This window comes from Centroberyx gerrardi, chromosome 13, assembly GCF_048128805.1.
Source record: "Centroberyx gerrardi isolate f3 chromosome 13, fCenGer3.hap1.cur.20231027, whole genome shotgun sequence".
Taxonomy (NCBI): domain Eukaryota; kingdom Metazoa; phylum Chordata; class Actinopteri; order Beryciformes; family Berycidae; genus Centroberyx; species Centroberyx gerrardi.
The window spans coordinates 20,858,450-20,885,633 of NC_136009.1; the positions used below are offsets into that span (position 1 = coordinate 20,858,450).

General features: G+C 43.3%; 1 protein-coding gene across 1 annotated transcript; it reads left to right on the forward strand.

Annotated features, from left to right (window-relative positions):
• Positions 1-26,801, forward strand: colec12 (collectin sub-family member 12). The gene is made up of 10 exons (XM_078287691.1): positions 1-394; positions 3,244-3,294; positions 17,964-18,086; positions 22,158-22,244; positions 22,362-23,405; positions 23,670-24,293; positions 24,463-24,605; positions 24,775-24,884; positions 25,084-25,226; positions 25,733-26,801. Exons 1-10 carry the CDS (start codon positions 388-390, stop codon positions 25,750-25,752), a joined length of 2,352 nt encoding a protein of 783 aa, XP_078143817.1. The 5' UTR covers positions 1-387; the 3' UTR covers positions 25,753-26,801.
• Positions 26,802-27,184: the final 383 nt, after the last annotated feature.

A 27,184-nucleotide genomic window follows, 5' to 3' on the forward strand; every position in this document is an offset into this window, starting at 1 on the left:
CTGGACGGAGACACATCCTCACCTCAGCACTTTTCGAGACTGCCTCAGAAATAGGAGAATACTTTTTTCCCCCCTGCAATTCCAACAGCAAGGTTCCAACTTAGAGTTCCATACTTCCAACAAAGTTTATTCCTCCTCCCCCCGCAGCATCTGAAGTGCAGCTCTGTAGTTACCTGCGCTGACAAGGAGGTTCTCCCCAGCGTTAACAGTTACGGATGGAGCTTTGACATTTTTTTCCCTTTTATTATCCAAGGACAGTGGATACTGGGATACTCGGTGATCAAAGGTGCAGTGGCGCTCAAGGGATATTTTGAGCAAATGCCATTGCGATGCTGTGGATGTGACTTCAAACGACAGCTTCGCAACGGTAGAGTCCTGTAAAACACAATGAAAGGTAGGCCAATTAAGAGACATAATTAACAAGACATCTGGAAAAACAGCTGAACTGCACACCGGCGTATCGTTGATGGCACATGATCGATAGCCTGCTAATAAATTCCTATCGCTCTTGCTTATGCGCCAGTTTTCTGCACTGTTTCTTCCAGTCCTAGACGTGAGGAATGCGTAGGCTACAACTTTGCGTGTGACATCTGGTTTCAATTAAGGGACTCTGGTTTGGGATTGTTTTGCATCTGGCCGCTTCTGCACATCAAACACTAACCTACACTACTTTTCACAATAGAACCAAAACACACATGATTATAACCCAGACTGCGAGTTGGCGAGCAGGGAAACAAGTTTTAAGTCACTTATTGCATGAATAATAGAATATAAAGTCATTTGTGCGTTCAAGCTGATTTGTTTTTAGTTAGTCTCAATATGTGTGCGCTGTTGGACATAAACGTGTTCCTGGTGAATCTGAAGTTTGTACTGGCTTAAAAAAAAAAAAAAAAAAACTAAAAAAAAAAAAAAAATCAAAGTACTGGAGGAAATAATGAGTCAGACTTATGCAATTACAGTACATGAAAAGCTTTACTGTGTACTTTACTGTGCATGTCTTGCTCTCACTCTGACTTTTAGTCTGTGTGTGAACAAAGAATCCACTGAAATGTCACCTTTCAAACCACTGAATGAAATACAATGGCCCTAAAGGTGCTTGGGTTGTGGTGGTCAGTGGCCAAGACAGCTAGGTAATTTTAAATCAAGCTTTTTATGGCCCAAATGTGATTCCCATGTGGTGAACTGATGTTTTCTGACTGCAGTATTTTTTCAAGGATGTTGCTAAATGAATAGGCCTATCACACACGCCACTGAAACCCAAATACAAAGGCCTTGCTTGATAGGTCAGCAAGCTGGTCCTTTTATTACAATGGACTGTACTGTAAGTGCATAAACACTGCAAGGCTCATGCCACCTTGTGGTCCATATTAGAATACTCATTTTCTCTGAAAAATTGACTTTACAGGAGAATAACATTCATTTTAAGAATTCAGATGGGCAGCTCAGTCAGAGTTTGTGAACATGAATATGAACAACTCTCTTCCCTTAAGAGAAAGCTGACAATCCACACTTTAACCTGTGATGTGATGGAGATGCAGGCCACATCCTGGAGCTACTCTATTGACAATGAGAGACAATTGAAGGCTGTTTGTATGGATTAATAAGAATGTTTGTTGCAGCCTCTACAGCCCCAAACAGCAATATTTTGTTGCAGTGTGAACATTTCCAAAGCTGAATATTTGCTCACATGCCTTGAAACCCCTTCTGCAGACTCTCACCGTTACCTTTTTCGTCTTTTCCTGTTCACTCTCATTGGAGCTGTGCAGTGTTGTCACATCAGCAGAGGACAAACACTAAAAAGATTCGGAACTGGTCCAGGGTGCAGGAAAGCATATTGTAATAGAGTCAGTGGTAATCGTCACAAAACGTTTGACATATTCTAGTAATCCACTGGTCTATTCTTGTGTTGTTGAGCAATTCTACTAAAACATTTCAACAGTCTAGCTGTGCCAAATGCGTATTGCAATGTCATTAATGTGGTCACTCTTGGACCATAGCTGCAATATTCATCCCACAATCCAGATATGACTAGAGTTCGATCTCTGTATCTATTTTCGAATCCAGTTAGTCTTCGGTCCCCTGGGTAAAATGTGGTGAAATTTGTTTCCCAGAATAGCTGTCAAAAAGCCCAGCATAGTTACGGTGACATTATTGTTGTAATGGGACACAGACTTGTTGCTCGGAAACAAAAACAGGAAAGAAGGTCTTGGGAAAGGCATGTTCCATGAATAAGCACTTTGGTTTCAGTTTTTACAACTGCTTAGATTATTCTTGTCACCTCTTAACTCACTCTGCTCTCTGTGGTGAGATGTTGTCTGCTGAGGAGTCACTGTGATTGCTTAGGTTTCAGGTGCCAGGACCGATAAAGCATTCCCCAGAGTTCCCAGACAATATATTTGGCGCGTGAGGAGACAGCCAGAGTACGTAACACCACACTGAAAAGACGCCGTCCCATCAGCCATCGACTGTCTTGGTTCTCCTGTTTTTTTTAAAAAAAAGGTGGCCTCCTGTTCTCCCCTCTTGACGTCAGTAGCTGTTGGGGTCCTCGCTTCCCGTCTCTCCGCACCTCTGCTCCCTTCACCGCTTTTGGCATGGTGGAGCAAGAGATTTGGTCTGGAGATCTTTGGGACATGTGGTCTTTCTTTATTTTCACTGGCCAAGGATGATGACACAGAAAGCCTCCTTGAAGTCACCGCTGTACTTTCCCACGGGCATGGCAGCCACTTGAAAGGAGACGGCACTCAGGGCCTGTAAGGCCATGGGAGATGGCAGTAACCCCACAGAGGGAGGGAGAGAGAGAGAGAGAGAGAGAGGGGGGAGCGTTTACTGGAAAAGAGCTGAGCTACTCTGAGGGAGACACTGGGTTTACTTGTTGTTTGTTAATATACTGGGCACAGCACATGGTAACACAATGAATGGCTCCAGTGGGTTGGAATATAGAGATAAAAGTAGATCTGAATTAGTACCAAGAATGTGGTTGGAGAACTTCAGTATTTACCAGTTTGGCCAATTAAGCTATGAAAAATAGATCAAATTTGTAAGTTTGTGGGTTCCAGAAATGAGAGATATAGAATTTGAATCATCACATCACAGAACCTTTGTTTTATAAAGTAATAATATCTAGTCATGCACTACCTGACTGATTTTTTACCTATTTTACGCTATTTAAGTATATTATGTGGCACATTTTCATCTCATTTTGTCTTGAGATTACACTTCATTTCTGTGTTCTTCTCCCTCCAGACGACTTTGCTGATGAGGAGGAGGTGCAGTCCTTTGGCTATAAGAGGTTTGGTGAGTACTCAGTCACTCTCTTTGTGTAGACAGGAATCCATTTTCCTTTGTCAGTAAGTACAATAATAGTTACAGTAAGTACAGTAATAATTTGGATGTTGTTATACCACTTATCATAAAAAATACTTTATCATGTGAGTTCTGGCAATGAATTTGAAGGACCACCTTCACTGGGGAACATTTGGTATATTAATAATATCTAGTGATGCAACATGATCTCAGTATATCCGACTTAACTCGTACAGAATATTTTCTTTAAATATTTTCCCTGACCCTAACCCACTTACAAGCGTCCTTGAGTTTTCACGTTGGCCACTCCTTGCTTCCCAGAAACCAACCTGTGCGATTATTTAGATTGGCTCTTGCTCTCATTTTTTATTTCTCTGTGTTAAAACACCAGCAGAGTGCAGTGGAAAGGGAAACCGCAGCATCCTGGGTGTTCCTGACCAGTGGACGGACTTTGCAGCCGTATCACTATCCCACTGTTGTTTTATTCCACCCGGCACTGTGCAAACCTACACAAATAACTGAAACCAAAAGTTCACTTTCAATATGGTTCCCCTCAAGTTTTTTCTTTCATTTTCTTTTTGATAGCATAGCTGTGCAGAACAATAACTTCAATGTGATGTGTTTTAGTGTCTCCCGCCTGAGGTCTGCTGCCTCCGTCCCAGAGCAGGGATCATGTTACCAGACTCTGGGTTGAAGTGGTCACAGCGGTCCCTCAGGTTTAAGAGGTGTTTCTGAGTGTGTGTGTCATCCCGGCGCTCAGCAGTCATATGTCAGTGAGTGTGAGTGCAGTAGTAGTTCACATTGTGTGTCATCGCGATCAGTTTACACATGTGCACACCTCTGACCGCTTGCCTAACACCCCATTGACCCACTATGAGGTGAGAGGATGGGCTTGTATAATATAGACATTTATGGCGTGTGTGTGTGTGTGTGTATGCATATGTATGTGTGTGTGTGTGTGTGTGTGTGTGTGTGTGGATGTGTGTTTGTTGATTCAACTCCCTTTACAAGAACAGGAGAGTTCCCATTTCGCCAAAACCAAAGCTCTTTACGAGCATTACAAAATGTGTGAACCCCTGACATTAGACATACTTTTGTAAAAACCTAATTTATTCAGGGAAGATTTACTGATCATGTAATCTTTCAGCTATAACCTACTTCACACTCATACAGTTACACATATTCACACCTGGGAGCTTTGCTCAAGGACACCTCAGTGGGAGTTTTTCAGGGAGAAGCCAGCATTCTCCAGTCACAGCCAACATCGAGCCATGGTGGTTCAGTTCTCACACATACTCGCATACAAATGAGCAGAATTAACCGATTGGCAAAGCGGCACCTTGCCTGGCTTTTAATATTCCTTCTGTGAGGAGGGAGAGAGAGAGGGGAGAGAAATGGCTTCTTTGACTGAGTTCGACATCTGCTTGCCACGAGAGGTCTATTATCCCTCTGAGATTATGTCCAAACCTGAGAAGTTGCTGAGCCGCTTCCTGTATCCATACTGGAAGTTTATTCAGTGCAAGCCTATATACTCTGTGGAGTCCAGAGAGAGAGAGAGAGAGAGAGAGAGAGAGAGAGAGAGAGAGAGAGAGAGAGAGAGAGAGAGAGGGAGAGAGAGAGAGAGAGAGAGAGAGAGAGAGAGGGAGAGAGAGAGAGTGGTTATCATGGGGCTTGGGGGTCCTTGCCTGGGCTGTGCTGTGTCAGCAATACGTCAAGGAGAGGAGGTGGGAGGGGCACCCGAAAAGGGGAAAGTGGCCCCTCAAAATACAACCTCAAATGGAGATGTCAAGGATTAAAAAAAAAAAAAAGATTTATTTATTTTTTTGCAACCGCTTTCTCTCGGTTCAGACAGGAAGGCTGAATGTGTTTTAACGGGGGGCTCGAGGACATGCTGTACCATCTTGTACCAAACTGTTCTCTCTCTCTCTCACTTCTCTGCTACGATCTGAAAAGCCTTTAAGTGCTTATACAACCAGCTCTGATGACGTCTTGTACGGACGGGGAGAGACGGTAAAAGAAACCATGAGGGAAGTTATACAATACGACTCATTTCTCCATGTTTGTTTTGAACTGAGCCCAAAAATAGATTGAGGTTTATTTGATCATGAATGTTTATGAATGAGAGGAGGGGAAAAAAGTGCTGAGGACCCCCACCGCTGTTTTAAATAGTAAGTGGGTGTTCACCTTATTAACTCATTGCTTAAGAGCATTTCTCAGTGCTTATTTTTAATCTGCTTTTCTTTTTTTTAATTGGAGGAGGAAACGTTTGTCAACAGTTTTATTTTCAGCTGAGGAGTTGCATTCCTTGCCCGACTTACTTTTGGGGGCAAAACAGCAAGTGGTTTTAATTTACGGGGACTTTATTACCAGAAAAGAATGTTTTCAGAAATGCCTGCTTATTACAACACCCCCACCCCCACCCCCACCCCCCCCCCCCCAGGGTGTGCATGCATGCAGTTTGTGCTCTGTCGTCCTAATGAAAGATTACTCACTCGTGTTTTCAATAAAGACTGGAGTGAGTGGGAGGAGAAGAGTGGGAGAAAACTTGAAAGCAATACAAATGGGACAGAAAAAGAATTGGAAAGAAAAAAAGAACAACAGGGTAACAAAAGGATAGACGAAGACAGTTAAACAACACTTTGTCCAACACAGAATACTGCCAAATCCACAGGAGTGGATTTGTTGTTGATCTTTTCCCAGACCTGCACAGTTTGCCTGTTGCGGTGGAATGGTCTGTGACTGGTCAGAAGAAAGGTGGGTCAATCCTAGCTTGACCAATGACAGGCAGGCGGGAATGCATCCCAGACAGCGCACAAATCACTGTGTCTGAGGGAGGGGGGGGGGGGGGGGGGGGGCATGCCATGAGGGTTTCTGCTGAGAGCATTAGTGGGGGGACTGGCTCAGGTCAACCGCAGGTCGGCTGAATGGGCCCCTGCGCTCCTTTGTTTAACCCTTGACTTAATGCTGCTGATAACGGCTGAAGTGCAGATGGTGATAAGAATAAGGCCCTTGGCAGCACATCTCACCACATGGCAGAGACATGTTAGCACATAGGGGACTGTCAGTGAAGGCTGCGTGCAAGTCAGCGCTATAGGTTATCAACATGCAGCTAACGGTTCGGTTCATGATACTGAATGAATCTGAAGACAATTGTGACTGAAAAAAAACCCATTTTTTTATTTCTGAGGGAAATAAAACTGTTGTGTCAGTTGTCTTGTTGCTGTGTTCTTCCTTAATTGGAAACCCAGACAGCAGACTTAAAACTTGACAGAGCGTCCTCAATTTCAGTCTCGCCTGAGTGCATCTTGTCGGTTGTCGCCTACTGCGTCTACACAGCAGCGAGTTCAGCTGGTGCGATGACCCAAGCTAAAACTTGGTGTCCAAACGATCCAAAAAAGAAAAGACTAATCCTGATCTCTTAGATATTAGACAGCAGCTGAAATCACAAAATATTTTTCAAGTCCACGATGCATATCGTCAAATTTTCGTGAACTTTAATTTCCCAAAATTTAGTTACATCCCTAGTTCTCGAACCTAAGTACAGCATGTGGATTTTTCCTGCTGTTATCAAGCTTGGATATCGAGATGTGTTCCAGCTGCTGTTAAAGTCCACCTTGTCTGGCTGGCAGCCAGGCAGTTATCAGATGAATAAGTGGGAAAATCGTTGCAGGCATTAGAGAAAGGGCTCCTATTAACTCAACATGTCACTGCAAATGGGTTCGACTTATGAAACATGACAGTTCTGGAGTTGCAGTGGAGCCGCTGTCAGTCAGTGGTTATATATAGTCATAATTGTTTTGACCGAGATCGGCCTAACCACCTCGCCATACTTCTCTACACCGCTCGCTCCGCTACGTGTCCCCAAGAGACACGTTGGCCAATGATAACGACACCTCTGCAACAAACTGTCATCTGATAGGATGTCTCCTCTCGCATGATGGATGTTTGGTAACCCTTCCTTTCACAGCAGGTTTTGGCTCGCCCACAAGAATAACACACACGCTAGCGATGGAAGTGCCTGACTCCATTTTCTTTCAACTGTCTCGGTAAAAGACAGGCAGGGTGAAGAAGTGCTGCTTGCGTCTCAGCCTCAGCCTCAGCCTCAGTCTTACATTTAATGAAAGTATTCTGGCTCCGGAGATGGCCAACATCAACCTCGCTGCTTCCTCTCTTTGAAAAAAGGCAGAAAGCTGTGTATTTTTCTTTGTTCTCTTGTGAGTCACAGTACTTCTCACTATCCCAGTTTCAGACCTGGCTGTGACAGAGGCACGGTGCGTTTGTTGCTCTGGCTGTGATTACATTGGCCCCGAACCAGTACACCCCTCAGTGTTATTCTCGCTTATGTTTCCCCACTTTTATTTGGGGAGATATTCAAAAATGGCCGCATATGTTGTGCGAAGAAGTCAGCCACATAGATTTTTCCATTGACTCAGCCCTCAAGTGTTTCAAATGTACGTTTCAAGTCAGACATTTGTTTGTGTTTTCACATCTGCACATCTGCTGCGAGGGAAAATGTCAGTGCTCAGTCTGTCTGCCTGAGCATACCTACAGCAACTTTTTTGTTTGTAGGATTAACTACATAGTTTCAGCAAATATATTTCACAATTTGAATATGGCAACTGTAGAAGGAAAAGTTTGATTCAGTGAAATATTACATAACCCACCTCCTCATTATAGACATGGACCATGGAACAACCGCAACGGCCTGACCAAGCAGTTAGATCCCAGCATCTTTCTCCACTACCACCAGTGAAGGCAGATTTGGCTGGTAGGCCGGCTGGGTCCACATTGTGTGGTTTTATTGGCTCTGCTGGGTGATGAAGCTTGAAAGTGGCATGCGGTGATGGGATGGAGTACAACGCTGCTCAGTCTGGCCGGACTCAAGCTGATCACCAGGCTGGGCGTTGATGGTTGCTGATTCAGTATCTAAGTGGCTCGACGGTGGGCCACCCGGCAGCCTGACCACACAAAACCCAACAGCACAGATGGTCTGTGGACTTACTCTACTATTTTGCACACAACTCTGCGCCCGAGCGGCGGTTTTGGACTTGCATGCGGGTGTAACGAAATATTCTTAAACCACATGATAAAACTTGTCTCAGCTTATTTGTGTTCATGTTGTTGTGGTGAGGTTGGTATTAGGAAGAGTTGGGCCTTTTGTTTGATCTTATTACATTTGTACATTTGATACACTGTGGGAAGCCATCATAAATTCTAAAATGGCCTTTCCCCAGAATTGACTTTTCCCCAGGAACAGCAACATCACCATTGAAGTTACAATCGACTGTGGAATTGTAAACATGGTTTATGCTTAATATTAATAAATAGCACATTCCTGCACATTGCTGCATAGAGGCTTCAAAATAAAAACATCCTAAAATAAAACATCCTGAAGTCTTAATTCCGAGGTTCTGGCTTTACTAGGCCCTGTAGTGCACTTTACTAGACCCTGTAAATGACCTAAACCAATGACGGAAACAGTTTTATTCCTAATGTGTGTTCTATCATTGAATCCGTCAATACTTGTCCGGTGGGACTACTTTAAAACAGCCATGTTGTCTTGTGTTGGCAGGCTGTATCAATCATTGCCCCTTTGGAACACAATATAAGTCCACTAATTCACATTGGAGAGGAGAGCTGGAATATGCCAAGTTCCACAGGTTGTGATTGGGGTTGTGAGTGTGAGCCCTTCCTGTGTGTAACTTCTTATCTGGTGGCATTTTGTTGTTTGACATTTATATGTTCTTTTTCAAGATCAAGAATAAAACACATTGGATCCCTCTCATGTACAAGCATAAAGCAGACATATTGTACACAATGTACATTCCCACAAGTCATAAGTTAGACAAAACAATGCACTGTCCATGCAGTATGCCTGACATGGACCAATGACCAGACCGTCTCTCTCTCTCTCTCTCTCTCTCTCTCTCTCTCTCTCTCTCTCTCTCTCTCTCTCTCTCTCTCTCTCTCTCTCTCTCCCCTTCTCTTTCTCTCTGAAGTTCACATGGTCTTGCTTTACTAGAAATGACCTCATTCTAACATGCCAGCACTGGAACATGAGCATCAGGAGCCAGGGGGTCTCTCTCGTTCTCCACCAGGGCCAATAAAACTAGTTTATGGCCTCCATGTTGTTGTTCTAAACGCATGCATGTGAATGATGGTAATCGAGAAATCTCTGTCTTAAAGGGAAGCTTTTTCTTATTGAAAATGTCCTGCATTGTGATTGGAGATATACTGTTCCAGGTGCACATGCTGTATGAAAAGCTGGCAATGCAAAGCGCTGCACATATTCTACATTAGTAGATACTCTGTAAGAGTAAGAGCCACTTGGAATTCAATGCGTAACTGTTTTCAAACTCTGACTCACCATTCTCCTCCTCAGCCCCTTGAGAGAAAGACACTTCAGCTCTTACAACAATGTTGGACCGAGGTGTGCATTCATTTGCCTAATAATGGATTCTCAGGCTGGACTTGTATTAATCCTAGACCATTTTAAGTGGAACCATGGCATAGTTATGTTGATTAGTCCCTTGCCAGGACAAGACTGGACTGAATGTTTCTCCAAGCCATGGTTGGCTCGGGCCCATTCTTCCAGAAGTAGTTATAACCAGAGATGTACGTACATAAACTTGTACATAAACATAAATTGTGAGTGAAGTGTGAATGAGATGTTGAAATAGCTTATCATAAATTAACTTGTGATAAGTTCTATGCATGTGTGCGTGCGTGTGTTTTAAGAACATTCCTCTTTAGTAATGTAGATGCAGGTGCAATTTGAGTCCAATTTTTACAGCTTGCCCTGGGAATATTAATTCTCAATTATATAAAAGAATTCCAGCCAAGACTTCCTCTGCTCGCCAACTCCTGTTGGAGCTACATCAGATGTTGTATTCCATAACACAGTCAATATTAGCGTTTTTTCCCCTAAAACTTGTGGCAGCAGATGTGACTCCAACTCTTCAACTCCAAATCTCACAACCCACAGTCAGACTGAGGGACACACACAGTGAGCCTGGATTTCAGTCTTTTGTGGAAACTGCTGACTGGAACACAAAGACTTTTTTGATATCCAATCCTACCTCACAAAGCATCCCTGTTACAGTGGCCCAGCATTGTTTATGAGGCACACTTGCGTGCTTTAAAGTTAGTCTCTTGAGATTAAGATAAATGACCTATTTGTCATAGTCTGTCTTCCTCTAACCAAGCACAGATGGGATGACAAAACCAGATCTAATCAACTCCACGTTCACCGCTTCATTGGATCTGAATCTCTGTTTTAATAGGCCATCTAACTGTTTTCTCTACCAATTAGGCTCTGTTTGTGCCTTTTAGCGCTTTGAAGAAACAGCAGCAAGCTCAGCTAATAAGAAGTGCACCATAAAGCTTTCTCTCAAAACCCAGATCTGTTCCACTAAAGGATAATATTATTTTTCCCTTTGCACGTTTCTGTCAATGGATACACCACTGTCAGGACCAGATTGCTGTTGAAGTTTCCAAGTATTTCTCTCCTTTTACTACACGGCTTCCATGAAGCTTGCACGTGTCCATAACCTCACCAGTGTCCTAGAGGGCCTTGCCAATATGTGAACTCTGCAGAGAAAACTTTGTCTGTGGATGTCTTTGGATGGCATGAGGAGCAGGTGGAGGCCAGCAAGACACACACACACAGTTGCTTTGCAGTTGTACATGAATGGCTCAAGGACAATGTGAGCATGAAATTCTAAACTATTGGTACAGATACTGCTGAAAAACAAAATTATGTATAAAAAGTTGTGGCCACATTGTCTCAGTTCAACCCTAACCCTAACCCACAAAACAACATGATTTTATTTTTAGCCAATATTACAAAGCCCTAGTCCATTAATATATAGGGCTAGAATACATTATTTCAAATATATTCTAGATTTAAGAGATGATAGCGAGCTCAACAGACTCGTCCATATGTCCCAGTATGGTGTTTATCTTATGGTCTGTGGCCAAAGCCTTCAAAGGACACTACTCTGTCAGCTCTGGGCGATGTGCGTGTGTGTGTGTGTATGTGAGTGTGTGTGTGTGTATGTTGGGGGGGGGGGGGGGGGGGGGTCATCCTGTTCAGACACACAGACATCCGTAGATTATTTTTCTCTAAACAAGCTTAACATACAGATCTCTGACCACAAGCCACTGATCTCTTTGCATATCAAGAAAAGGAAGCGAGTCCTACCGGGAAGTTGTTTTATAAAAGCATCCATTGCACCAAAATACTAAACGCTATCCAACATTTTAGCTGCTCGTTCCTAAGATGCCTGGCACGAAGGGAAGATGTATCAAATGTTTGCATGCGTCCTTTGATTTGGCTCCACTGTAACAAGGTCCAGATGCTCCGGAGGACCAGGCCCAATTTAAAGTGTCGTAAACCTGTTAGCAGCGAGTGAAAAAAAATGCTGCCCAGGCATGCTAGGCTGGCTCAGCGATTCGAGGACCCTAATGTCTTGGTAATTTGTCTCAGTAGTAACTTCCCCTGTTGGAGAGTGTTTACTTGTTAACATTCCAGTAGGCGACTGTTAATACTGGGGTGCTTATAAGGGCTAGAGGAGTACACTTTGGTGACCCCAGGGCAGCCTGTTTGCTCAATGATGGGTTCAACGGTCAGACTGTCTGGAGCATGAAGTCAAAAGCACCATTGCTCAAGTTCTTTTATGTGAAAATACCCGTCTTAGAAGCCTAAATCACAAGCCCTACTTGGTGATTTAGGCAATAGAGAAGAGTATTGCATCGCCTCTAATTTAGATCCTGCAAATTCGCCCTATTTGAACTTAAATAGGGCTACTTAATGAAATTCTGGTGCTGGGTACCGACAGTTCTCTGTCCACTGGAAGTGACGAATCGAAACTTAACCGGGAAATACAAACTGTCTCCTAAACAGCAGCGAGTGAACGCTCTGTCCATAGAAAGCTGTTAGACCTTTTGCCATCATTAGGTGTCCTTAGGTATAAATTGATCACAAACTGAGTGTGCACGCTGAGTGTGCTGTCTGCCGTTTACTGACATCAGGTTACTGGATTTCTGGGTATTGAAGTTCAAATTTTTCAGTTAACAGTCATCTCTTGCTGCCATTTGAAGCCACCAATGTGCAAAGTTGCCTAGTGTAGCTCTAACAAGCCAAAAGTACTAAAATGAGTATTTTACACTGAGAGGATATATTTTTGTATGGGTGGTTGGTTATACAAGACCAGTTTGATTGAAATCCTTCATTTATATGGCTTTTGCTGTAGTGAAGTAAATTAACTACATTTAATTTGCCTCAGGAATGAAATAAAAAAAAAAGTTACTGTTATGGAAACTATTTTGTGTCAGAAATTTTATTTCACACTCAATTGCCCACCTTGGCACCTGTTGTACACACATTTGTCTGTTTACTGTTGTGTGTATTTTTGTCTGTTGAAACAATTAGCAAACCAAATCGTTCAAACACAAGGCTGATTATGGTAATTACAAAGCCATGTAACTGTAGACTAAGCCAATTAGAAAACCATGTACTGCCACGTTGTATTTTTGACAGCATGTCCCTTTGTAGAAAGATGTCTGTAATAATAAAACTGATCAGGGAAAAAAAAGGAAAATGTGTGTTTACTCTGGAGATGTGGGACAAAATGCAACGTTCGCCAACATTGCAATCCCTCAGAGTTCATCCAAGTGGAGTAGCAAGGCATGGCCTGTCCATGTGTGACTGTGGCTTACTGGCTTGTGACCATATGCAGCCTTGATATGACGCAAAATGGAAGGCAGTGAGGAGAAAGAGTTCCTGTGGCAGCCTTACCGCCGTACTGTATACAGTGTTCACACTCCACACAAAGGTTCTTCACACAAAAAGGCTCTAGTCTGTACAGGCTTTCTTTGTGTTGCCATGGAAATTTCCACTGCCAACCAGGGCTGAGACAGGCCATGCAGGCGAGTCCTATGGCAGGTACATGGAATAAGGGAATAAGTGTTAGGATTTCTTTTTATTTTTTTTGACTGACTCACTGAGTCCAAATGAAATACAGCTGTTTCGCAGACACCAAAGTGGACTGCCCCCATCTCTCTCTCTCATTCTTTCTCTCTCTCTCTCTCTCTCTCTCTCTCTCCACTCTATACTTATTGGTGCTGATTAACTGATTAACAGTGATAAAGCTGAACTCCTATAACATGCGCACTGCTGTGTTTGAAGCACACAGTCAGCTGCCTTTAAGTTCTGTGGGCGCTGCATCAATGTTCCATAACGATGATTACTTTAGCACATCTACTCATGTGCATCTGGCCCAAGCAGTCTGAGAGCTTCACATAATACATATTGCTGCTGGCAGATGAAAACCCTGTTTATCCAAAAAGTCATGCTTCTCAAGAATTGGGAAAAGCGGTTTTATTTTGAGATTATTGCTCATGCACTTTCAAAAGTATATAGTTAGTTTTGGGTTTCTTGGGCTCTAAGCTCAACCCATAAATTACTATATAAACCATCAATTCAAAAAAACAGAGAAATTGCCAGAACTGGAGGTACGAGGTTTTCACCTGACAGCAATAATATGTAAAAAATACAGCCTCCTCCACCATACCTCCGCTCCTTCTAGGCTTTTCTGGTATTTATTTACCTCTTGGGGATTGTCTGGCCAGATTCCAACTTGTTGATTGGGACGTCCTGGCTGCGTTCCAGCTTCTGAGTCCTGTAGCTCAGTCCCTCCACGCTCCGCGCCGTGCCAGTTGGTTCAGCAGTGTGTTTTCAGTTAGCTTGTGATATGTATGTGTCAGCATGTTTATGTACTGTGGTATTTTACGCACAGACAGCAAGAGGCCACAGTGGGTTTTATGAATATGACACATGACACTTATTGACTAACGAGGTACATCAGGGGAGATGTCAGTCAGGCTTCAGTTGGTCTATTTGAAAAAAATTCATAAAAATACAATTTTGGGAGCTAGGAATTATAAGGTTCTATCTCATTTTATTTTTTATCAAAATTGAGTTATTCACATTATGTTTGATTGTTACTTTGTGATTGTGTGGTGTCATTTTTCTTTTACTTTTTTTTTTTTTTTTAGGACTTTTGGGGTTAAATATTTAAAAAGATTGAAAGTACATAACAGTTTTGACAGTCAAATCTTTGATGCTCAATATCTCAGAATTGCACTCTACCCAGATAGAAGTTTATAATTCACAATTGTAGCCTGCTTAGAGTACCAGATGGGCTGGGTCTACAGCATCGGGATGGTAGAGATATTAAATGTATACTAAATTTACTTAACATTCCGGCACTGACAGTAAGTACGCTAAAACAAGTCATCAAAGTATCTGCGAGAGAATATTGTAGCAACTTTGGAAGCGTTTGCTTTCTATCCTTCTTGGGCGTTGGTGACAGAAGTGTGATCAGAAGTGTTGTAGCAAAGGCCATCAGAGAGACGTGTCGACACGAGACTTCAGCGTGGGACAGTGGGATAGTAGTGTAGTCCAAAAGGAACATCCCTGTTGGTTCAGCAGTAGTGTTATTTCTGGGGGAAGATGAGCAATACAGCATGTGCTAAACAGAGACAGTCTTATCGTTGTTTAGGAACGTTTTAACAGAGTTTATACAGAGCAACCACTGAAAATGTCTCAGTCAGACCTGTGTGCTGCAGGCTCCCCACACAATTTTGGCCGTCTTTGGTTACAATTTTACCGTCTCAGGCAAAATTTTCACATCGTGGGCAAATTCTTTGGACATGAAGGATGACGAGCAGTCGTTCCCTGTGATAGGATGGGGGACAGCTAATAAAGTGCACCTGTATTGAATTTTAGGCTCCAACAAACTTCTGGCAGTGTAATAAATTTTGTGGCGTAACCGTGCAGCGTGGCTAATGTTAAGATGTGGTTACGACTCTGTTATTCTCTGTAACTAGTAAGAACACAGCAGGCAACGACAACTTGCTGACGCACCAATAAGGACGTAAACAACAAACACGTCCAGCTGGAAAAGAAGCTGAGAAGGCGGATGCAGGACACATCAAGATCTGTACTTGGGTTCCAAACACAATCAGAATCACACAGTCTGTGGTGAGCTTTAATAGTCTGTGCCTAAGATAGTCTGTTCTTGTAGGTTAATGCTAGTAAGCTGTGCATGTTCAATATATTTGATGTCGTACATTGAAACATCTGGAATAGTGAAAGCCATTGACTATGAGGAAGTAGTTGTGCTTCAGTGACCCTGCAGGAACAACAAACACATATTTGGACCCATTTACCCACACATGTGATGCTGCCACTACATGTGTTTTAGAAAAGTACAGTAAGTAAAAAAGTACAGTCCTTACTCTTGTTGAGGAAGGAATGCAAAGGCACCTATACTAGGCAACATTACTATATCCTCACTTAATATGCAACCTTTGACCCATATTTACACCTTAAGTGCCTAAAACTCAAGAATACTGAATCTGCTTCACCATTACAAGATTAAACTCTAAAAGTAACATCTTGTGTGTTTCACACAGAACTCTGAGCTTAGAATGTGCAAATGCCCAAATCTCATAGATAACATTCACCAAGTGGCCTTGACAAAATAATAACTTGTCTTCTAGAAGAAGGTGGTCACCTCTTATTACGCATCTCCTTAAAGTGACTATAACTATCATTTTATACTTTTTGACCAATAACTTTATTATATTCTATCTGTATTAACATAATCATGAATATTCAACACTATAAAACTCTGTAATCATCCAGATTTGAGTTCCTTGGCTCCCAACCTGCAGATTGAATGAACCTGTCAAACTGCCACTCTCTCATCCTGAGTTTTCCTCCACACTCTGATACACACAGTAATACCACGTCCGCCTTGCTCTTGACCCAGAGCCTTCAGACTGTCGGCTGCTTGTTTACACGGTGTGATGGTGTGCTTTAAGCAGCATGTGGTCTGGCCCAGTGGGGGGCCTGCAGCTCTCCACACTGGCTCCCAACATGAGGCTCTCAGTACACATAAGGACAACAGTGGCCTGCAGATCCATGTCTGGGTCCACGGCTGGGCCCCTTTGAGGCGGTCAGCCATGATGTTTTCACAGATGTGTGGGTCCAAGGCCGAGAGGCCAAACCCCCCTCCACCCCTCTGGTGGTCCGGCCCGCCCCTGACCGAGAGGCGAGGAGCCTCCTACTGCTGCAGATCCAGTCCCACATGACCGGCCACAGACTAGCTGGTTAAAGGGACGGTCAGCAGATAGAGCCAGGCCTCTGATACTGTCAGGAGGAGGAAGTCAAATGAGGATGTGAGTCCAGCTGTGGAATGTCTGGAGCATCTCCTGGTGGAAGCAATACCCAGAATGCCATAGGGCATGCCCATAGCCTGGTGCCTTGGAAGATTATGTTGCACAATGACATTCTTTGCTAAAAGTCTATCAACAGAGAAGATGGGTTGCATGGTCCAACGTAGTCACCTTTATATTTGTTGTATTTGTTTGAACTACTGGTTGCATAAAGACATAGTGATCAACAAAAACACTTTGTTTTCGCTACATAGGATGAAGATGATTTAGCTCAAAATTTGAAGCAGGAGTCTCAGGAGTCCCATCTGAATATCAACTAAAAACAGGAATTTCTTGTTCAAATTGTTGATCTCACTACCACAGTTAATTTTACCATGTTGAAGACCTTGACTTGGCTTGGGTAAACAGCCAAGTTGCTCAATTTTACAACTTTGTGTTAAAATACTTGGTGTGTTTCACATGGAAAAGAAATGCTGATTCCCCACTTTGTCCCCACCTTTACTATGATTGTGTGACTGTGGTGAGTACAAGACGTTTCAATGACCTTTGAACCATGTGGTGTCTCAGAAGTTCATATGCGTCTTGTTTAGGATTGCCTACAATTCAAGGCCCATTTGTTATTTATTATGAAGTGTATTCATATTTTTCTAAAGCGTTATGTTATTGCTCAGACTAAAACCATTGCTTTCATCAGCTTCCTGTCTGGTATAGGATTACAGGTTTCCATAAATTCTCTCTCCCCAGGCAAATCTGATTAAAAGAGTAGTCCAGCTACAAAAAGTGCTTTATTGCCTGTTGTGAGTCTAGCAGCTGCCCTCGCACTCGGCTTGCCAGAGGCCACTGGGTCAGTTTCCATGAAGTCAAGCAAACTTCCTGGCCATATTAGAATCCATAATGTTTAGCGCTGCTTCACACAGTGTTGGCGGATTTCAAGACACTAGTCCCGCACCAGTGAACGTGTGACATGTGAATGACCAATAATTTCACTGCACTGAGGTAGTTTGAGGTTGGATGGCAGTGAGGAATGACACAGAAAGAGAATGGTGCCATTTTGTTTTGTTTTGGTTCCTCTGCCGTATGGCTAACACATGTGCAGTAAGCCACTCTGTTTCATAGTGAGTCTTCTTGCTTATTCATGAGGGCAAATGTTTTCAATTGACACTTGGATAAAGAGAGGCACAGCTTGTCCTCCTTTAGACATGCAGTACTAAACTCAATGATGAAAAGAAAAATTACATTTTTGAATGGAAACCTTTGGCTTCTTTTTATAAACTCTCTGTTCCAGTTACACAATATTTGAGTTATTACTGCTTCTCAATATTGCGTTCTTACATTAGAACGAAGTAACATGACCTGGACCACTGTTCTTACCTCCATACACTGATTTTTGACACAAATGCTGCTGTGTGTTGCAGGAATCCAGGAGGGAACAGAGTGCACCAAGTGTAAAAATGACTGGGCATTGAGGGCTGCTATTGCACTGCTCTATGTGCTGTGTGCCCTGCTCACCATAGCAGTGGCTGTCCTTGGATACAAAGGTAAGTCAAGACTGAAGTCAGAAATACAAGTGTCATATACAGTACAAGTGCATCATATGTTTTTCATGAGGTTTCAAATGGAAACCTTGAGCTTATATAATGTGTTCCAAACACTGGCACTGTGCAACTCATCTCCCTTAACAATTAATTTCCTGTTGTTTATAGTTTCACAACTTTCATTAACTGTGTTCAATCAGTAATAGGCAGGTTTTGCCAGCTTTGCTTCTTTATTTTGTTTTTTAACTGATCTTAAATTAAATTCCAGGTTTCATTAAAAAGTTTTACATTTGGATTATGAAACCAACAGATACCCTGATAAACTTTGTGGGTTTGTGGTAAATGCTTTGAAATCAGTAAAATCTTGATTCTTTAATTTCTTTGAAACTCATTAATCAGATCAAGTATTGGTAAAACAGGAAAAACACATGTATACCTTTCGTTTGAGTCTATTCACATGCTTGAGAGATGAGTTCAGGAGTTCTTGAAAATGACCCCACCACAGATTCCTTTTCCTTATTCTCACCTAAAGCCTGAGACCTTAAGGAATGTCACAGGAGGATATATATATATATATATATATATAGATCCAGTGGATATTGAGTCCAGCACCTTAACATGGAGGATGGTGCCTGCTGTAACCCTGAGTCTGCCACCATTACTTTAGCCTCCACCTGCTCTTGTAGCTGTTCCTTGTATGACTTGTTATGTACGCTTGTTCCTTTTGCTTCAAGGTGCAGCCAAAACCATATAACCAGCCTGCCAACTTTAAGAATACTGCTGGTCAAAAATAATAAACCGCTATACTTAGGGCTTAAAGCAATATTTCACATTTTCATGTTTTAGCACACATCACTTTGCACAAGTTCATGAACAGTCAACCAATGATATCAACTGCCCTGGGGACTCTATAGCCACCACTGGCCATAAGGTTTTTATCTGGCTGTCTATACACTTTTTTTTTTTTTTTTTTGGGAATGTCTCAAAAACTCAAAAAACTCTCCCCTCTTTCCTCCACTAGCTCAGCCTTTCCTTAAACCCAGAAGCAAATGTTCACGGCAAATGTTCTTACAATGTATACACAAGTCAGAAGAAGGATCCCCCCTGCTGATGATAGGGCTTAAATATTCGTATTGAGGTATGTGTGCTAAAAAGTAAAAAATATAATAAAAAAAGAATGTTCCACCAATGTGAATTATTGCCTTAAGCAATTTTGACTGATATAACCCCCCCAGCACACGCACACACTCTCTCGCTCTCTCCCTCTCTCTCTCTCTCTCTCTCTCTCTCTCTCTCTCCCTCTCTCCCTGAGGTTTGATGTTAGTCGAATGGTCGTTTTACTGGCAACAGAATGGAAAACTAAATCCAACCAAGTCAGGAGAGTTCCAGCCTCTCTAAGATTTACCACTTGAACAGAGACTCCCTTGACAGAAATCATTGTTTACTCTCTGTTGAGTTGATATTTTTCAGAGATTAACCATAGCCTGAGATAGGAAACACATTTCTTATGTTGTAACGTTGTCCTTGTTGCAACACTTTCTGATCAGTCTTAACACAAGCTGTTTGAAATAAGGCAGCAATGTTACACAGACAGAGGAAATGATTCCAAATATTAACTCAATGGCCATCATCGTGGAATGCATTTTGTGTATCGTCCCAGCTTAAACATCTCTAAACAGATCATAATAAATTACACTACAATGAGGACAGCCAAACTCCATGCAGTTTTGCGGCCACAAAGGAAAAGCATAGAAATTCATACCTGTCAAAGTATCCATGAACGACAATACTTAACTCCTACCTGCACCCAACCAGCAGGCAGAAAGAAAATTTACCCCTTGGAAGATGAATAAAATATATTTAAAAAATTGGTCTACAACGTCATCTAAATCTGCAACATGCCTTGTCAGATGTAACATTGGGTACAGTCAGGCACATGATGCTCTGTATTAGCATGGAGCCCATGTGATTTTGATGGTTTGGGTCTAATGTCTACCAGATGACCATGCAGCGACCACCCTGGCTTAACAACCCAGAGGAGATTTTATGGCTTGGTAGCAATTTGTTGTCTCATGAACCACAGGTTGACTCACAAATGGCCGCAAGTGTCCAAAATGGTTTGATTTTGCAAGAAACTGATGGAGGCTGGGCTCTGCGTCTTGTCTTTCTGTTCTACAACCTATATACAGCATAGACCGCCCTCAAATTGAAACACAACTTTCTGTGCTAATCAAGATGTTTCTCAATCTTGCCACTCTACTCCAAATCATCCAGGTTGTTAAATGTGGCCTTGTTTGTGCTACCTGTTGTGCCTCCCTCTTAAGGGTGGTAAGCTTCAGTTTCATAGTGATTAACAAACCCACTTTGTGCTTAATCTTACATACTGTCCAATTACGTTGAAGCAGAGCTCACTGGACTTATACGTCATTGTTCAGGATGAATTCAGGTCAAATAAAGGTGTAGCTGGCCTATGCATGTGTGTGGGCATTCTGCACAGCTTCTCCTGGTCCTGCAGCATTGACCAGCATTAATCTGCCAGGCCTCAGGTTGGGTAACTGCCTTAGGTGGCTCATAACTGGGGTCATAGTATGCAGCCAATAAGCCCTACTCAAAATAGCAGCCTTATACAACTCATAATGCCCTATTTTCCAATACAGAGAGGAGGTGGGTGGACGGTGAGGGAGATGGAAAGAGAGGCAGAGGGAGAATAAGGAACTGAAATATTGTGAGAGACGGAGGATGAAAGGCACTTAAATTTCACATTACATTTTAGACATTTTGCTGACACTCCTATCCAGGGCAACTTTCAGAGAGTGCAGCAGTACAGAAACAATACAGCAACATTACAGGCACACGCTAATAAGGAGTGCATGGGTCAAGGCCACAATGCCCAGAGAGTAGATGTAACAAATATTACTCTGTCCCCAGAAAGACAAAGAAAATGAGTTTGTGAGAGGGAGAGAGAGAGTACATTGGACTGTCCAGAGAGAGAGAGAGAGAGAGAGATACTCCTGCTCCCCATAGTTGACCAACAGCCCTTTGAAATGGACCTTTGTGTTTTTGTTTGTCCCGAGAGCATGTTATCGTTTGGTGTTTGCCACGTCTGGAATGATAACAAGGAAGGCCTAGGATGTTTTCCAGTCAGGTTTTTTTCTCCACTTCTAGACACCCCCATACAGATAGAAAAACACATCAAGCAGAGGAGAGGGACGCTCTCTGCAGATGTGGGGAGAGAGAGAGAAAAGAGGAATTTTGGTGAAACCAGAGTTTTAGTGCTCTAATGTGGTACTCATCATGTATTTGTGATTGCTTGTAGTCATGAAGTGGAATTTATGAATGTACTCAGCGGAATCCTGCTGAAAGTGGAGATTCATATCGAATAACAGATAAACAGCTGCCCAGTTACAGTAAACTTAGGAAACTCATGACTCAAAGTCACTCTCTCCAGACTTTTCATGTAATCACTGGAGAGGTAAGGAAGCACTAGCACCCTCTAGTGTTCAAAACCAGCTTCACTGAATACATTCTCGACAGCTGAGTTACATCTTCTCAGCTCGAGAAGATAAAACTTTCTGGTTATGAAACTACGGAACATTCAAGAAAATTATCTAAATGTATGGGTTGTTACAGAATGGATAGTAATAAATGACAGCTAGTACATGAAATTTTATCTTTCCAACTCACTTTTGCATTCTACTGAAATCTATCAATCTAGACAGACAGAAAGACAGACAGACAGACATGCACACAGAGAGACAGACAGGCAGGCAGACAGACAGATAGAGCAACAGCTAACAGAACGAACAGCACAGACCCCCATAGACCCCCATTGAAACTCAGTCAATAAAAGGCCACATTCCAGAGGAAATGCATTTCCTGTGTTAGTGTCTTGGTGTCTGTAATGGTTGTGCAAGAATTCCTGTTACCAAACAGTGATACATCAGCTTTGTAATACTATCCATGTCATTTGAGTCTTTTTTTCTCTGGAAATGTTTGTACTTACCATTTAATAAAACCAGTAGTGGGCCACATTAATGATTAATGACACCTCCTCTTTCCCTGTTTTTTTCTCAGTGGTCCAGAGAATGGACAATGTCACGGTGGGCATGCAGAACTACGGAGGCAAGATCATTGCTGTGGAGACAGACTTGAAGAAACTAGGTGAGTCCCATTCACAAGAGATTAGATGTCTTTTATTCATGATAGCCAGTGAACTAAAAATTGAATACATTTGGGAGGTTCTCTTTGACTATGACTTTTTTTGTGTCGTCTTTTCAGATGATCAGGCAGGAGAAAAGTCAGAAAATGCTACCAGTGAAATCCACACTTTCAAGTCAGACCTCCAGACATTACAGAGCCAACTGAATGACATCGCCCTGAGGGCAACTAACAACCGGGCCATGCTGGACGAACTTAAGGTAACAGGAGAGGACATGCAAAACGGCCACGTCTCACTGCAGAGTGTTATGGACGGCAACGCCGCTTCACTGAGCGGGGTCAACCGGACCCTGGCCTCCTACAGCGGTATGATCGATGACCTCCAGACTAACACTGCACGGCTGCAGTCAGAGCTCCAGGGCCAGGTGAGGGTGCAGGGCCAGGCCCAGGTCAGCATCAATGCCCTGAACATCACCCAGGCCCAGCAGCGTTATCTGCTCAGCACCATCCAGAAGAGTGTGGAGGACACAGGACAGGCAGTGCAGAAGCTGAAGAATGACTACCAGGGTCTGCAGCAGACGGCCAGACAGAGCCGGGCCGACACAGACTGGCTGAAGGAGAAGGTCCAGAACCTCCAGGTGCTGGCGGCCAACAACTCAGTCCTGGCCCGGTCCAATGGGGACGCCCTGGAGGACATGGGGGCTCAGCTCAGCTCGCTGGCCAGCCAGATCCAGAACAGCTCAGCCCTCACTGAAGGACATGACCAGAGCCTGCGCGAGCTGATGGACCACCAGCGAGACCACGATAACGCCACCTCGGTCAAGTTTGACGAGATGGAAGCACGGTTAGACAGACATGAGAGCGACATGGACCGTGTGACTGGAAATGTGAGCTTTGCCACGCAGCTTCTGGGCGCCATCAGCTCCGACCTGAACGGCCTGAGGACCTGCGCTGAGACAGTGATGCGCCATTCAGACCTGCTACTGGGGCTGAATGGGAGTGTGACGGAGGCCAAGGCGGATAGCAATGAGCTGCGCGCCCAGCAGGATGAGCTGGCAGCCAGGTTGGACAGAGAGGTCAGCAACCTGTCTGTGGTCATGGAGGAGATGAAGGTGGTGGACAGCAAGCATTCACAGCTCATCACCAACTTCACCATCCTGCAGGGTAAGAACAGGAGAGGTGCATGGGCTGGATCCTGGAGCAGGGCGAATGCTTCACATCATACATTTATTTACTGTTTCAGAAGTAGAATCATTAATATCAATAAATGCTCAGGAATTTGTCTTGGTGACATCAGTGTGGAGACAGTCTCACAGGACATTCTGGCACACAATAGGAATAGGAGTCTTAACATCTCTGATACGTCTGAGTGTTTTAATACTCATCAGAGGTTGCTCTGAACACTCACCTGCTGTTATCATGTTTCAGGTCCTCCAGGTCCGAGGGGCCCCAGAGGTGACAAGGGACCCCAGGGACCAGTGGGCCAGCAAGGGCTGAAGGGTGACAGAGGGGACAAAGGGGTGCCTGGAGTGCCAGGAATTAAAGGAGAGAAGGGTGCTGGTGGACCCCCAGGGGTGCCGGGTCTTAAGGGTGCAGCTGGGGCTCGGGGCGGTCCTGGGCCTAAAGGATCCAGAGGATCCGGAGGTCGACCTGGACCCTCTGGTGAGAAGGGCGAGCCTGGGGCCCCGGGGCTCATTGGCAGGGATGGACAGCCAGGGCCGCAGGGAGCACAAGGGCCACAGGGGCCCAGAGGGCAAGCAGGGGCTCCAGGGCTGGACGGGCCTCGCGGGCCTGTTGGACCCATCGGCCCCCCCGGTCCACCAGGGCTGCCAGGGCTCCCTGCACCACCTCCTCAAACCCCCCAACTCCCTCAACCTCCTCAATCCCCCCAGCTCCCCCAGCCCCCTCAGCCCCCTCAGCTCCCTCAGCCCCCCCAGCCCCCCCAGACCCCCCAACGTCCCAAACCACCTCAGCCCCCCAAACCACCACAAGAACCACAGGCTTCTGTGTCTCGGCAGGTCCAGCCCCCTGTTGCCACCACGCCAGTGCCTGGTGAGTAAAATAATAAAGTATGGGTAGAATATTGACACTCATATTCACTGCATCTTTACTACTTTGGATATGTGTGATCACAATTCTACATGTGTTATCGGGTTAACAAGGGGAATGTTTCTTTGATTTTACTTGCATGTTGTAACACCCTGTTCATTATGTATTTCAGGCTGCCCACCTGGGTGGAGAGGCTTTGCAGACAGCTGCTACTACTTCTCCTCCGGTTCTCAGAGACTCAATTTCAATGAGACCAATGAGTTTTGTACTAGCATGACATCTTCTATGCTCATTATCAACAACAATGAGGAACAGGTAGATCAAATTAGACTAGGGTAGTGACATTAATGCCTTTACTGACTTTCTTTACTCACTATCTCACTTATATTGTCTAAAACATAAAACAGATCATTGTAAATGATTGAGAATAGTCGGTGGATTTCTTGTAAACTGATTCGCTTGTTAAATATTTGTTCCTCCTAAGCAATGGGTGAAGAAGCAGGTTGCAGGAAAGGGTTACTTCTGGCTGGGCCTGAATGACAGGGAGGAGGAAAATGTCTGGAAGTGGGTTGATGGAACCATACCCATTTTCACGTGAGTTAACCAGTTAGTCTACAAATTAATTGGCTGTCCAGTCATAAATCGTTAATCAGCAAATGAATCAATCATGTCAATCTAGTGAACTTCATTCCTTGCTTCTTTCAGTTCAGTTGTCCCTTATCAAATTAATGAGCTCCTATACATGTAATTGTATTGTGTGTTGCCTGAACTTGTATATACATTGTTGTCTCAGGAAGTGGAAGCCCGGCCAGCCTGATAACTGGGCCCACGGCCACGAAGAGGGCGAGGACTGCGCCGGCCTTATCCACGAAGCCAACTGGAATGACTTCTTCTGCACTGACCGCATCGGCTTCATCTGCGAACGGACCTCTGACTGTCAGTAACTACTGAGGACAGAGCAGTGTGTGTGTGTGTGTGTGTGTGTGGTGAGGGGTTGGAGTTTATGGATCGGGCTGTGTCCGTCCATCTGTGAAAAAGTAATATCTGAGGTTATAGCTCAGACACCACTGGTTTGATTTTGACACAACTTGGAAGGGTGATGCATCTTCACACTGTGGTCCAGCGTTTAAAAAATTGGCCTGATAGGGGCGCTATAATTAAAAGTCAAAATTTTCAACTCAAATGTAATCAGACACCTACGGTCCGATTTTGATGAAACTTGGAGGGATAACGTGCCTTGTTACTGATTGGCCCAAGGGGTTCCTGTATCATTCGCAGGGCACGACATGTTTACTTGCATCATTTTGATAGGCCTGCACACTCCTATATATGATGATGTAACTATTATTACTATTACTGTAGCTCTATATCCGCCTGTAAGAAAGACACACAGGTGTAAAAATGTATCTTACATGATTTTTTTTTTCTTTTTCTCTCTACAGTGAAAGTGCCAGTTTTATAGCATCCGTCAATGAAAATGTGACCTGTCTCTGGGAAAAGTTGAAGAGCAAGAGATACTGGGATAATGAAGGACATGAGGAGGAGCTCTAGATTACTAGAGGACTCTGCTGAAGCTCCTCCCAGCCTGGTCTGGCATCACTGAGACTAGGACTGGTCTCTGTATCACTGTCTCAAAAGGCACTTTGTGACACAGTATGGTGCAAAGACAGAAAATGCACAAACCCACCCCACTGTTGTATTGATACAGTATTTGTACTGAAGGAAACATGAGAATGTAGTCATTTAATTAGGCTATGCTAAATCATTCTTTGGTGCAGCCACTGTTGTACAGTTGTTTGTGTAAATAGTATTTCACAAAAGACACAGTGTTGGATGGGATAGAATTTCATATCTTATTGTTTTACCTGTTGACTGTCTCCTCAATTTTTGACACTTACAATATTTCATATCAGAGAATTATGTTGTTAATAAAGTGGTACTATTTTTATACTGTCTCAGATGTAGTTCACAGATTCAGCTCTACGTTCAGAAATAAGCTCTAGTAAAAATGTCACATTAACACCTGCCCCACACACAGTTGCAACTCCACAGCTCCACAGACAACAAAGCTTGTAAATTCAACTTCCGTCCAAATTGAAATGTCAAAAAAATAAAGATTTCTTCTTTTTTTGAGAATAGATGCTCAAAGTGAGCAATGCTGCTGTTTTATAGAGAAAGGACAGTATTTTTTAGACTTTAGACTGCCAGTACGAAGCTCATGTAAGCCATACATTAACATATGTAATTTTTGTGATGTAGCCATCATAAGGTGATTTTTTCATTATGCCAAATACAATATGTAAGAGATGTTACAGTTTTATATTTTGCATAGTTTTAATCAATTGTTATTGCTGATTGTATGATTGACCTTGGTAAACCAATTCATATTATCATGCTCAAGGTACAGAGTATCAGTTTGTAATCTGCCTCAAGGCTCATTATGCCTCTTGTAAATTACCAGGTGCCTATGGATCAGCCCAGAACACTTATCACAATAAAATGGGAAATAAATGGTGTGTGGAGTCAATGCTTATATTTGTGTTACTGAAATATTATTAGAATGCACCAAGAGGACATGACATGAAAGGTTTCCAAATATATAAAACTGATATATTCTTCCATTCCATACAGATTGCAGAATAAATGACATTTCACATCATCTAAAAAAGTTATTCGCATTTGATATGCTGTCACTCACATCTGCATCCTCTGATATTATTCATTCCCAACTTGTGGAAAATTAAGCCATCAAAGAGTTACTCAACACGATGAGATAGCGTCATGTGATCGCCATCACCTGATGATGACATGTTATTTTTTACGGCAAGGGCAATTTGGCTGTAGTGTACGGTTCATCCGACTAGTATATGGCCAAGGCTACATGCAATAGGACG